This window comes from Tinamus guttatus, unplaced genomic scaffold (assembly GCF_059628265.1).
Source record: "Tinamus guttatus ecotype Peru unplaced genomic scaffold, ASM5962826v1 Tinamus_guttatus_pri_ptg000423l, whole genome shotgun sequence".
Classification (NCBI taxonomy): Eukaryota; Metazoa; Chordata; class Aves; order Tinamiformes; family Tinamidae; genus Tinamus; species Tinamus guttatus.
The window spans coordinates 2,739,961-2,755,041 of record NW_028288957.1 but is presented as its reverse complement, the minus strand read 5'-3'; the positions used below and the strand labels follow the sequence as shown (position 1 = coordinate 2,755,041).

General features: G+C 40.3%; 1 protein-coding gene across 1 annotated transcript in view; it reads right to left on the bottom strand.

Annotated features, from left to right (window-relative positions):
- BMP2K (BMP2 inducible kinase) overlaps positions 1-14,817 on the bottom strand; it is a 51,091-nt gene extending 36,274 nt beyond the window's left edge. The window contains exon 1 of the mRNA XM_088531661.1: positions 14,635-14,817. Within this exon, the coding sequence (XP_088387787.1) occupies positions 14,635-14,794 (160 nt within the window). The 5' untranslated portion in view covers positions 14,795-14,817. The remainder of the gene's footprint in view (positions 1-14,634) is intronic.
- Positions 14,818-15,081: the final 264 nt, after the last annotated feature.

The following is a 15,081-nucleotide window of genomic DNA, read 5'->3' as shown; positions in this document are numbered from 1 at the left end:
ATCCTTGTGACTTTTTTCCAAGAAACCCAACTGAAATTGGACAACACTGAAATCTGTGAACTGTCTCAAACTTCCTATTTATGTCTTACCACATTATATCCTTGAAACTAACTAGAAAACCATGTAACTGCCAGAATTGAACTTGTTTACTAATTGTAAAACAAAATATAACTCAAGATAGCTCTGCTACCTTAACTACCTTTCAGATCGCTATCCAGAAAGGCTAGAAAAATATCAGCCAAAACATTCAGACTCAACATGATACACACTTCAGACAGATACAAAATAAGACTGAAAGGAGTTCTTTAATACTCCATTAAAATATATATATATAGCAGCATGAAGTGTTATACTTCCAACTGGTTGACTACCTGACTAAATCCTCATATCTCAGGCAGGCAAAATATAACCTTCACTGACAAGAGAAATGTATGCAGTCTTAAGCACAGCATTTACTACCCACACTCTCCAATGTTGAACAAGGAACGACAGTTCACTCCAGTCACTCAAGAACAGCAAGGTATAAAAACTGCCCTGCAAATGTTTTCAAATCTGGCTGTTAGAGATAGATGGTGATCCAAGTCTTAACTTGCATTTCCATTTAAATACAAGCAAATATTCTTAAGTGAGCATTCATAAAATGCCATTATAGTATAGCAAAATCTTTTCAGCTGTAGCATTTCTATCAAGTTCTTCAATACATTTCAGTAGCCTGACATGAATAAAGGTGGGCAGCAATTGACCAAAGCTCTTCAAACAAGCGCTACAGGCTACACCAGCAGCTACATTTATAGTCATTAGCTCAAGTTATTCACCAGAATAACCTGAAGGGAAATTGATTTCTACTTTCAAACATTAAGTTGTGCTCTCAGCTCTGTATTGCCTTGCCCAAAAAGAAGGCCATGCGTTCCTCTCTCTGTAAAGCTGCAAGGGGTAGATGGAAGAAAAGATTTTTCCATAGTCCAGCAACCTACACGTGACCTACACCAAAGTTCAAAAAGCATTTCTGTAATTCTAATTTTGGCCCTGTACCAATATATATTTGAAATTTTTTGTGCAACTGCCCTGCTCAAGCAGCATCAACAACAGCATGTTGCCCAAGACTATGTTCAATTAGGTTTTGAGTATCTTCAATTTCTTCTCCATCACTCTGCCACCTCCCTGAGCTACTTGTTCCAGTATTCAACTAGCCTCAAGTTGCAATAGCTTTACCCTCAAATTACATTAGGCTACAGAAAAAAATATATCATGTAAATTTTGACAAGTAATACATGGTCAAGTGTTTCTCAGACCATGAGAAAGCAGACCAGTACATGCATAGTAAAGAAAAAACAAAATGTAACCGTGCATTGAAATACCTATTCAGAGTGTTACACACCGCAGATGCGAGTCAAGCGTGGCACTGATGCAAAAAAATGTGTTACGAAGGCAGTCATTTATACATGTATTTACATATACTTATGCACATGTATTTTTAGTAAAGCACATTTCAAAAGCCTCAGTCCTGAACATAAGGCTCTGTAAGAGCTCCATGTGGAATAGACAGATGTTGCTGCAAGCCCAGGAGCTGAGCATTGCAGAAATGAAGACTAGAAATAGCTCGTTACCTTCAAAATAATCCACTACATGCAGATTTTGGACTTATATATTTCCCCCTTTTGAGTGTGCAAACTATTTATTCCAAGAGACATACCACTACCAAGAAGTCCATTTTTCTACTGCCCACACAAATTCCCAATATATAACATACACTGAATATGACTGCTAACTCAACAAAAAGCACCACTTTCTTCAAACCTTTATCTGTTCTCACTGTAGCATTGCCAAAATAGCAACTGTGAAATGTAGGCCTCAGTCCATGGGATAACCCTATGGGACGCTACAATACAGCCCATTCATGTGTGCCATGCATACCTGCATGAGACAATCAGACTTTTAGCCTGCCTACAAACTGGCACTCAGATTTTTCATTCCTCCCAGCACCAACTACAGTCCAACTTGGCACAAGGCTTGCACATGACTTGGTACAGAAATGTATTCTCTCCTCCCAGATTTAACTGTATTAAGAATTTCATAATTCAGTGAGTTAACACACACTTCAGAGTTTTCCTTTTCTCTGTTCAATAAACCTGTTCTACTCAGCTGGAGCCCTGCAGCACTCCCCTAGATTGTCAAATATTTTTGCTGCTGACAAGTTTAAGAGCCAACGCTGTAATTCTAGGTTTAAGCAGATATTGCCTGGCAGCTGGCTGGCTCAGACACCCAAGCTTTGATCTAGCCAACAGCAAAAGGAACAGAGCTCAGCACTCTGCATTGAAGATGCTCATGCTGCTCAGCAGATAGGCTTCTTATAAGTATTCAGGTTACCTGCTCCCCCCCAGCTGACTATCTTAATGAGGGCACTGTTCCTGTGCAATATTCTGACTAGCTGCCTCAGCTGTATCACTTTCAGAGATAAAAAACCAGTTGCCTAATGCCAAAGAATTTGTAAACTAGACAGAACTACTAAAATTGAAGCATTTGTCTTTCCTATAGCATTCTGTAAAGTTTTAAGGAGCTGAAACCATCTTGACTGAATAGCTTATTTAATGCCTATTCTAAAAACTGCAAATCTTTAACACGCCATGCTTCCAAGATAAAGCATATCATTTCTTGGAGTAAAAAAGTTTCTTCTACACCTCATTCTGTTTGCGGAGGGGAGTAAGAACAACCTCCCCATATTTCAAATCCTAACCGAGTTGTCTGAAACAAGTCAGTCACCACCACTGCACTACTTTTTAATACTGGGGTATTGCCCACACTTCCTATTGCACTGACATACATTTACCTCTACAATTACACTTAAAAGAATCTTTTAAGTCATCACGTACTTGCCTTCTCTTACTACAAAAATTAGCACAGAATATAATTATTGATCACTCACAGCGCAGTTAGTTGATTAGGACAATTTAAACATGACCTTCTCACCTGTGAATCCAAACAACCTATTGAAATAAAAATAGATTTGGCTGCATGAAATGGGTCTCTTACCTATACTAACAGAAAGTGAAAGTAAGAAACCAAAGATTTGGCAACAAGTCAAAGGCCTCTTGGCTTCATTCATTTGAAAGGTCAGCTCTTCCAGCTCGAAGCCTACAGCATTGCCAAGTTACCTACCACTGGAAAAACAAATAAATAAGTAAAATAGTCTACTACTAGTCTACTGTACAGAAGCAGAGGTGCTGTCATGTTTTCTAGCAATAGATTCAGAACTTTACTCTCACAGAAAGAATATAAGTTACAGGTTTAAAAAGAGTAATCCAAGCCTGCTCCCAGCATTGGTGGGGACCAAGAAGCACTTCAGGACTGCACAGAGGTATCTGAGAAAGGTCATTTTTCATTCCCTAGCATCCAGATGTAGGGAAGAGAATCTCCCAGTTGAGGAACAACACTATCTTCAACTCCTGCAAGGACCTTCAAGTGATTTTGCCATATGAAATGCACTCTAAGGCAGCCAATCCATCTGTATATTTTCTCAAACTCCTTCTTGCTATGAAAATGCACTTTGTACCTTCCTCGTGCATTTCAGGAAACTTGAGATAAGCACATTTTCACTTTACGGGGCAGGCAAGTACTTTTCACAGCAGTTTCTTCTGAATGAGCCTACAAGTATTGCCAAAGCGTTTCCCACCCACAGTGAACTGCATTACTCATAATTGCATCATTTACTAGCTTCGCATTTTTAGAATCACTATCTGGCCTAAAGCAGTCCTGGAATAAAAAGTACACAAGGTCAGGAAACATCACACAAGTTTCTAAGGCCAACAAACATGTTAAAAGGGACGCAGCCATCTGCAGGAAGAAGCGACATTTCTCTCCAAGAGATACAAACTTCGAATTACTCATACTTCCCCTATCAAAAAGGAGGGTTAAAAACAAATAGAAACCAAAACTAACTTGAACAGCACCTTTTTTCTTCACAGTCAATACTGTTGACAGAAAATTTATATAAGGGATTATGTTAACTGTGCAACACAGGTAAAAATGTTTAGTTCAAGGCCATTTGACAGCGCTATTAAGTCTCACATTTCTCCAGCTTCAGGACAACAGGCATATCCTGTTACTGAAGATATAACCCCAGTGAGGCCTTCAGGCAGGATGCATTTCCTGCCTAACTTTTCATGATAAAACTTCTGAACTCATCCAAGAAATAGCTAAAACATCTATTACTGCCATCTGCCAGCATGGTAATAACAACTCGGAACAGCAGTTGTCTCTTCTACAGATGCCAAGTTTCTTTCCTTGTTGTTTTTTTTTTTTTTTTTTTTTTTTTTTTTTTTTTTAAAAAGCAGCATCCCCTGTTTCAAGTTTTTCATTAAATGCAACTCACTGTCTAACTTGCTCCATGCTGAAAACAGAGGGAATTTAAAAAGCAGGAGTACAATATACTCTATGCATACATACTAGACAGGAAAATTAGGTTACTCCTTTGAGAGGACTGAGAATATACTAAGCAGAACCCATGAATCTACTATTACAAGTTGATTTCAAATGGCATTTTGCTAAAGACTAATGCACATAATGGTTTAGGTATTCATAAAAACTTATTTAAACTCAAATTTTCTATTACTGGTAAGGAAGATAACATCATATTTCCAATATAATAAAAAAGAGTCTGCTTAAATCAGTGGACAATATACATGGCATACCTCATGTGCAGCCATTGCAACTTTTTTTGGAACTAAGTTTAGTTTTTAATACGAAACTACTAATGTTTAATCATTCAATATATTAAAAAAGGCTCATTAAAGAACTTCAATTTGCTCTGTATTTAATCTTTAGTAAACAAAAGGAAATTGCAATTGTATTTGTTCTTTAAATACACAAGCAGAAAAATCTGAAGCAGATCAGGCCTGAGAAGGGATGGCTGACTCGCTACATCAGTACTTCATGCATGGAGCACCACTCAGCTCCCAGGGCACAGGAAAAAGGCAAGCACAGGGTTCTCAGCTCCTGCAAAACGGCTCCCTCCCTGGCATCTTGGCTAAGCTGTCTCGTCACTTTTCACTGGCGCAGTAACAAAACCAGCAATAGGCCACTGGGAAATACACTAATTCATAAGCCTGAAAGCCATCACTTCAGACCAAGACTTGTCCGTTAAGAGCATTTAATCTACTATTTTTCCCTAAGGAATAATATACCTATTAATCCAGCAAGATGCAATTCAGATCTCTTCTTTCACAGCAAGACATCGTCTGTCTCATTTTTACATATGAATACCATCACAGAGTTCATTGAACCATTTTCACTTATGAACATGATCACAACTGGATTCACCAGCCAAATTAAGCAAGACAAAAATCTGATATAAATTTTTAGGAGTATCAGCATAATGAGTTTCATCCCCTCACTATTCATTTCTTTTTAACTGTCTCTAAAAAATGGCATACACTTCAGCTCTCAACGTACCATATCCAGTTTAACAGAATAGCAGGCCGAGGGAAATAAAAATTAAAATAGCCAGTTTGATAAAGATAATTAAGTCGTACCTATTTGAAGGAAGCAGCAAACTGGAAAGCAGCGCTACAAATTTAGACAAGGTCTTCGATACATCTACCAGGCTAAAGCAAATTACATTTAGCACACAGGGTTTTGATGAGTCTCAGTGTAGTTACAATGCTTCTACAACTACTATGACAAATTTGAACTTTTTTTCCTGTCTTCAGCATGCCAAAGGAATCTCAGAATGTCTCATCCAGACACTGAATAATCTTCCTGCTGCTTTCATGTTATTTCACTTAGCAAAAGCCATGCGATGCTATCTAAGCAGTAGTTGATCTAGACTGAGCTCAAGTATTGCAGGCACAGACCTGAGCTAAACCACTACATCACATGCTTGCTCAGTTTAACACACACACAGAACAGAACTGATTCCGTATCAAACACTCTCCTGACAAATTTCGTTCACACTTACTATTTTTGTCCCATGAAACACATACTATATTCTAGTCAGATCCTTATACCATTTATGTCACTACAGTAATTAAGTGCCTGGAATGCTTTAATATTTATTCTGTTTCTGTTAAGTGTTAAAAGAAACGATCTTGTACTGTGTTTACAGCACCTCAGAGAGCACTGGGCTATGCCAGACTTGTTAAATAGCACTAGCTAAACCCATGCTCATTTAGCAGTTTGATTAAGATGAGTTCCAAGTTCTGTTCCTTCAGTAGCCTGTCACTGCAAAACACAATTTACTCTCGTTCTGTGCAAGTCATTTGGTAAGTATCTAAACCATGCCCCCCTCCCCCAAAAAAAATGTTTATTAAGCATCACGGTAATTAACAGTACATGCAGTTATTCAACCTGTAGGAAATAGATCAGAACACACGGATTTGTCACATTAACAATACCGGCTTATAATTCATTTTCCATTTATAAGAAAAACAGACAAATACTGTGGAAAAAAAAAACACAGAACTTTTACTGTACTACATCTGTTATAAAACTGGTATTAAAATACAAGATGCATGGATAAAAATCACGGTCCAAGTAACAAATTATAATGAGAACACAAGAGGTAAAATGAGTCAATGTAAAAGAACCAAGAATTAGACCAATTAGACTTACTACCTATAAGTACATCTCTTACAGGGTTTGCACATAAAAGATTCAAGGCACTAAAGAAAAATTCATACATTAAAATAGTGCCCATGTTTGGAAGGAATCCCAACACATTTTAACCTAGACAAAACATTTTTTAAAAATAGCCAAACAATTTCTTTCTCAACCTGAAACATCCCAATTCCCTAGGACTGAAGTCCTGCTTCAGTTAAATACATGGCACTCAAAGTACGCTAACAGCACATTACACAAGTGAAGAAGAAGAAACCAACACGAAGCCAGGAAGTTACTAACTCTGCCCGTATCTCTTGTACAGACTTGCTAAATGACTTGGGGCCAATGCCTTCATCTTCTTCGTTTCTCCATTTGCAGGGTAATCATGCTCTGTAAGGGGGTGGGATGTTCTTCAGACCAATGCTACCTTTGATACCTACTGAAGAGCACAACAACAGGTGTTCACTCTCATAATAGTCAGAATTGGTTCTCTAAACACGTGATATATATGTGTGTGCACGTGTCATTTATAGCAAAAGTAGCAAGGTAACAAAAACCAAGCATGAGAAGGGACCACGATCACTCTAAGGAGATATAACTGCAGCATAACTAGCTTTCAGCTCCAGCACACAGATGTAATGTTGTGTAACATCTGTGCTGATGTTACTCAGGAACAAGGTAGCACATTACAAAAAATAACCTTTGCTATTAAAACTAAAAGATAAATTCCCCCAAATCTTAGTTTTTGTTTCAAATGATGTCTCTTTTACCTCTTGGCACCTTCTTTCCCACTCCACTCCTATCTAGAGGGCCAGTTTCACAATCTACCCCACCCACATTCAAGATATCATGCTGCTGCGAGCAAAAACCAACCAAACGAGGCAATTCGGAGTAAGGAATAGATGAATCAGAAGGAAACAAAGCGTTCCTACCCTCTTCACCAGGAGACAAACATTCGGGCACAGAAACCCTACCCTAAGACAACCAAGAAAGGAGAAGGGGCATTTACCTTTCTCCCTTATCAGCAGCTAACCCAGAATGAAGAGACAAAACAGAACCTCAGTCTTCATGAGAACTGGATTTTCACATTCACCTTTTAACTTCTTAAACGTGAGGGGAGAGAAAAAAAAAAAAAAGGAAAAAGGACAAACTATCTTCATAGTGGCACAACAGTGCATTAGAAACTATATGATATCTGTCAGTGAGCTGCTGCATGGGATCTCAAAATAAGCATCAGGCTTCCAATGTATACGGATTAGAAATAAACCAATTTTTCACATAGTTAATCAAACAACTGTTCGTACACTACATAAACATCTTCTAAACTAAATTTGTAAGGACAGGAGTCAAGTCATCACTCCAAAACAGATATCCACAAAACAACCCTTTCCTATGAACAGGAGAATATCTTAGGCAATCAAGTCACTTTTAATTGACTAGCAACATCTTAATTCAGGAATTAAGAAAATGTTTGCCTGGATACCTTTCATCACACTTATACTTTGTATTTGGGCCTAAACATGTTCAAAACATACAGTCTCAGTTCACACAGTTCTGCATACAAACTGTACCTCAGTTGACTATCTATACTATTATGGAGACAGAAAAATAGCTACAGTGAGATGAACAAAGCCCAAAGCTAACAACTTGTAGCTTGAAGATTGAAAACTAACACTATAAAACAAGGCAGAGACAAGAGGCACAACCAAACCAATCTCAAACTTTTCCCCCTCAACCAGAATCAAAATCCACTTAGCAAAGAGGGAAGCACTGGGCACTCTGTGTGCATACATGCACAGTGAAAACAGCATCTATAGCTACAAAGATGCCTAAGCCTATAAAAGACATGTACCTATACAGAGCACGCTCACAGTCCTCCGACACAGGAGGAAAGGAAGGCTGGAGGTAGAGGAGGTAGGTCTAACTGTTAGGTACAGACCAAAGAAAAAAAAGTCGCGTTCTGTCTCTGGTATTTCTTCATCCGTAGAACTGCAGAAATACTTCCATAGAGCGAACACAAGTAGTTCATGACTTGACAGCTCCAGTACTGTGGTAATGAAGTCCACAGGAATAAACGGACCCTTCTCAGAATCAGTAGTTCCTAGACAAATACCACTCTAAAAGAAAGTGATACTTTTACTAGCTAAGAAAGTTTTAGCTTTCTACACTGACATACAAAATCCTAGGATGCAATAAATAACAATTAAATAACCTTCCAGTGTTACCAACTATAAATGCACACAGAAAATAAGATCTGGCTCCGTTTCTCTTAAAGCCAGGCAAAAAAAAGCATGTTTTAACCAACGCATATGCAAGGGGAAACAAAATAGACTGCACATGCATTAATCTGTCCTTCATTAAATCCAGTTAAGAAAGGATGAGCAAAGACAGCACATGATATTAATGCGATATTGCTCCAAACCAAGCTGCTTTTCCTACATCACAGTCGGACTTTTGGCCACCGTCCCAAGATCTTAGCTCAGAGCTACTAGCTTCCAAAGCTCTTGCTCAGTATTTAACTACTTCTGGGCCTACAGAAGAAACTAAATTGATAATAGAAATAACAGAAATAACATCAATACATTAGAAGCTCACGTTCCCTGCAATGCAGAAACACATGTCCTGAGGGGATACAAAGACTGATAACTTGACAATCACATGAGCATTAGACCACATATCAGTAAGAGCTGAGCTGTATCTTTGCTGCATGAAAGATACTTTCATCAGCATGTAGGTATTTCTTAACTTTTTGTGTTAATTCATCCATGTGACAGCTATGGGGAACAGATGAGCAGGAAGACATGATGTTCTCCTGAAGTACCCTGAGAGTTTAACATAATACACAAGTACGCCAACCAACTGAATTTGTATTTAGTACTCTATGTTACATAGAACCATATTTTACCTGATACAACTTTTTAACACCAATATGAAGGTAAGAACCACACACTACAACCCCAAATACTTACTGTTGTTTCCCCTCTTACTTACAGACTGTAGCTACATCCTGTAAAATGCAAAACTTGCATCTTGCTTGAAGCTGATATTCTGCCCGCATTAAGCTTGAAAAGACTGAGGTTCCAAGCACCAAGGCATATTCTCTGCATATTTCACTACCTGGAATTAAAACTTCCTTCAACACCTCACTGCCTGCTATCCAAAGTTATCCTTGATATAAGGCAGATACGCGGGTTATAGAAACCACTGAAGAGTTTCACATAATATGCATCTTATGCAGGATAAGAAACCCAATCTTGGCCACCCCCGAAATGCCAATTCACCCTTAACACTCCTTTCTTAGATAACTGGTTGAAGAAAAAAAACTTCCAATAAAAGGCATTTTCACTAAAGATTACATAATAAAACCATCAGCAAATACACTGTATAAAAACGCACAAAACAGTACTTGGGTTTCTCTCCCTGAGATGCCTAGTTTTCTTAGGGCTGGACTTGGACAGTATGAAAGCAAAAGGCAATCTGAGTGACAACAGTCATGAATTACAAACACTGCATCTTAAATTCAAGTAGGATAGTAGAGCTTGCAAGAATCTCTTTCCCTTCACCCATAGGAGCTCTAAGGCACCAGTGTAAGGACAATAAAAAAAAAATAATAATGAACGACTGCTATTTTGTAAAATAAAACTTTGGGCTTTGACTTTTCCTCTAAGTCCCTCTTCATACAGAATCACAGAATGGTTAAGATTGGAAGGGACCTCTAGAGATCATCTAGTCCAACTTCACTGCTCGAGGGGGGACATGGCCCATAATATTTTCATGACACAATTAACTATGATATTAACTAAATGAAAAATTTAATTTCAGTTTTGCCTAATATAAATACTGCAGGTAGTTAACTTAGAAGCAATCATGACTTGAAAGGCATTTTTCCAGGCTGTCTGGCCCTAGATAGAAGGTTACTTTAGAAATGACAGCTTTCTAAGACATAGCACTGGAAGGTGCAACCTCACACAACACCTCCCATTTTATGGGAGGTCAGAATAATAATCAAAAAAAAAAAAAAAAAAAAAGGGTAGTGTAACCACTACTAGTCTTCTCTCCACTTATCCTACAGCAAAGGAAGAAACAGAAAGTCTTAGAACAAGCATCATCACATCTCATGTTCAAGACATGGGAAAGCCAGTGAACTGTCTATGGCTCTTTCTAAATTCAATGAGCCTACTCACTACTCGACCATTAGGCTGGGTATTTCTGGGAATGAGCTGCATGGGGCACTACAGTTCCTTCTATGAGAGGCTCAAACATTTCACTGCCGCCATCATGAGCGATACACTTAATGGTAGGAGAGTTAGGGTGGAAACGACCACACTGAACTCACCACAGGATATTAATGCTTTGGCCAGATACTCTACTCCAAGAGTCCTACCTAAGTCTTCAGGAAAAATATGACACCTTCTTGCACTGTAATAACAGTATGGTGTTCCTCATCCATAACTACAGTAAACATTTGAATCACAGGCAACAATAATTACTCGATAATCCTGGGAATTTCAATTCACTTAATCTGCAGCAGGATTAGCCCACCCAACTTGCAACAAAAATGACTTATTTCTTGTTTCTAGGACACTACTCACTTGAAAGGAAAGTTCACCAAACATTACTACGAGTCAAGTTTGTGCCAGTGCTACTGAATATTGCCTGTCATTATGCTTTTATTACACAATAGGAGCACACCAACAGAAGACACAAATTCCTATTTTGTTCCCTAAAATGTATAAAATCCAAATAGAATGAACACTCTGTTCTACTACTACCTTCTTCCTTTTCACCAATTTCAAAATACCTGCGCAAGTCTACCCTTTTAGTCTCCAGAAGACAATTAGTTTCAACAATTAGTTCTTCCCTTTCAGTAATCCTTCTCCGTTTAAGCCAACCCCAAAAAGCTCTATTATCCTTCCTCAAAGCCAGTGACCTCCTCCTTACGGAAACAATAACTACTTTGCCAAGTTGTTTATTTTTACTTTCAAATTCATTCTTCACAACATTAATTATTTTGCATTTGACATCTGATATTGATTTAAAAGAGTGTTTCACCCATTTTCATGTCCAACATGCTACAACGCCTGAACTACAAACGCTTGTTTTTCCCCTTAATATTCACAGAATCATAAGGGCTAGAAGGGAGCTCTAGAGATCATCTAGTCCAACTCCCCTGCACATGCAGGGTCACCTAGAGCACGTGGCACAGGACTGCGTCCACGCACGTTTTGAAGATCTCCAGAGAAGGAGACTCCACAACCTCTCTTGGCAACTTGTTCCAGTGCTCTGTCACTACCCTCACTGTTAAAACATTTTTTTAACAGTGGAACTTGTGGTGCTTCAGTTTGTGGCCATTTCCCCTTGTCCTATTGCTGGCCACCACTGAAAAGAGACTGTACTGTAGTTACCATAACTACCCTGAGTTAACTCGGAGTCTAGTACACAGCTGACAACTTCAAAAATACAGACTTCCTCATGTTTTTGCCAGCTTTAAGTTTCCCACCTTCAGTTCCATTGCACATTTGCTTGTGCAAGTAGAGAAAAACATAAGGCCTTCACATATGTTGGTCACTAACCTGCATACTTTTTATCAGCCTCTTGCTGCTTCCAACTGCTTGATTGAAATTGCTGACAACTTCTTTCCTTTCTGTCAAGCCTTATCCCAATTGTTTTTACCCATCTCTGAATAACAAACATTAACAACTCCTTCTCACAGTATACTGACCCTTGAGGAAAGGTGAAAAAAAAAACAAAAACAATAGAGTGTTTATCACAAACAAACAAAAACCTAAGAGCCTAGTAATTGTGGTTTCAGCTTTTACACTTACTACAAGAGGATCCAGTTGCATTAGATAACATAATATAAATTATTTCTGCCAGAGAACTAGATTACAGTGCTATATAGTTTTTCCTTTAAAATGTTGCAATAAAAAAGCAGCATGTTGCCACAGATTAGAGAGAAGTGTTTTGAGGAGCGCATCTATATCAACATGGGACATCTACCAAGGATTCATGAATGTAGCCTAACAGAACAGTTACAGCTTAAGCCTCTTGGCAGCAGTACGGCAACTTCCTTCAGTTATAAGGAGCTTCAGTCGCTTGCAAGACCATGACCGAGCTTTGCAAGACAATTCAAAACCAGAATTTGGAATGAGTATGTGAGCACGTTTTGAGGGTAGGAGGAGATGGGGATGATCAGTTTGTGCCTAACACACACAAACTCTCCCTGCACACATGCACACCTCACAAAATGCTAATGATCCAGTTGCTAAAATAATAACTAGTAAAAAAAAAAAAAAAAAAGAAAAAAGGAACTCCATACCACACCACTGCTCACAATACTGTGCATCTCTGCCACAACACACTTGTCATTAAGTTGGTTACATACATAAACCTACTAAAAATGCTTTGAGTTACACAAGCTCAAACTCCAGTACGAGCCTCCTAAAATAACTCGTACACACTATTTCAACAGCACTGAACAGAGAAAACTGGCCAACGAGACTATGTCACTCAGAAAAACTGGGTTTCAGTAAAACTATTTTAGGCAGATGGACTAAGAAAAAAGTTATTTTCCTTTTTCCTTGCTTTTTTAAGAAGGGAAATTATTAAGTAAGGCTGTCATTAAGTATTAATATTGATACTTAATAGTAATATTAAATACTATGTTATATCAATAAAGTGGCATTCCTTAACATCAATTGTTACCAAGCACAGAGAAAAACTGATAGTCAAAAAACCATTCCTAGATAATATGACACTTATTCATTCTTCAGCTGTTGCAGTCTGCTAAGAGCATAGGGGTCACTCTGCTGTAGTGACCTTGTTATCAATCTCCTCTGCTCCCTGCTTCTCCAACAGTTGCTCAACAGCCAGCCAAGTTACACGAGCACCGTTTCCTCGGCTCCCCCACTTCCTCACTGCTACCACTTAAACTATGTGAGTGCCAAATGTTACTTTATTCTCCTTCAATTCTTTTTAGCTCTTTCCTACTGAAGAGCTCTGGTGTCAGCTTTGCAGATTTGCACCACAAGGCTGTAGACATACATTCTCCTTACTCTCAGGAGTTTCATTCATAGTCGTCCATATTTAAGAGACCAACAAAAGCTGTCAAAAACTGGCTATTTCTGCCTCTGAAAGAGGCAAGGTTATCTCCACAATACTCAGCTGTTGGTTGAGAATTTGTTGCCACAAGCTAAAGAAAGGAGAAAAAAAAAAGTCATCAATAGTAATTCTTTATATAGCACTCCTCAAAAAACCCTTTTTAATAACATGCTAAACCAGACAAACCAACATGCATTTTTTTTTAATTCAGCGTCGTAAATTCAGATTTTAATTTTTTTTTTTTAAATTCAGCGTCTCCTAAACACACAGGATGGGCCCTGCACGCGGCAACGTGGGAAGTGAATCATGCTGAAGCCCTTACAACATCTGCTGCTACTAACTTGGAGATCAAACCCAAACCCCAGCGTGCCTGGCATCAAGGCACCCCGTGACAGGCTCTGCTGAGGCCATGGAGCTACCCCAGATGGTCTTTAGCACACGCAGCTTGGCCACAAGACCACATGAAGGTCCAACAACACAAAGTGCGTCTAGAGATAGGAATCGGGAGTCACCAGCACACCTCAGCAAATTATTATTTACAGAAGAAAAAGAAAAAAGTTGTCAGCACCCCTAGCTCGCTCATGACCCACCTACGGCCCAACCAGGTCTCAAAAAACAAAGCCCATGTTTTCTTCCAGTGGCAACAACCCCTCTCCAGGATGGAGAGGTGGGGGCCCCCCTGCAGCCCTGGCCCCCCGGGCAGGCCCCTCTCCGGGGCACGTCTGACACAGCTCAGGCCGATCCGACCGGAAACTCCTCAACCCCGCCGCTGAAACCAAAACCAACAACAAAAAAGAACAACAAGAAGGAGAGAGAAAAAAAAAAAAAAAAGCCCTTAACCAGCTTAGGGCGGGTAAGCGGCTATTTAGGGCATGAAGAGGCGAGACAACGGCTGATGAGGGGAGCTGGGGGGCGGCTCTGCTTCTCTCCCCCTGTTACCTTCGGCCAGCAGCTCCTCGGGGGTGACCTGGTACCGTCCCACGGCGAGCACCTTGCCCAGGGCGACGCCGCTGCCGGATCCGCCGCACACGGTCCCGCCGCCGCCGCCGCCGGAGCCGCCGCTCCCGTCCGACTTGGGCATGCGAGAAAACTTCTTCATGGCGAGCGGCCACCGGGGAGCCCCCGCGCCCCTCCGCCGGGCGGGCGGGCGCGGCCGGGGGCGACCGTTGCCCGCGGGCGGCCGTTACCCAACGGCTGCCAGAGGGTGTGTGCGCGGTGGCGGCGGGGGCGGGGAGCGGCGAGGAGGGGGCTGCCTCGGTTCACATGCCGGCCACGGCCCCCGCCCCACGGCTCCGCCTCACCCGCCGGCTCCCTGCGCCCGCACTGGGAGGCGGAGAGCGAGGAGGAGGAGAAGAAGGGGGCGGGCAGAGCGGCACCGCGACGCGC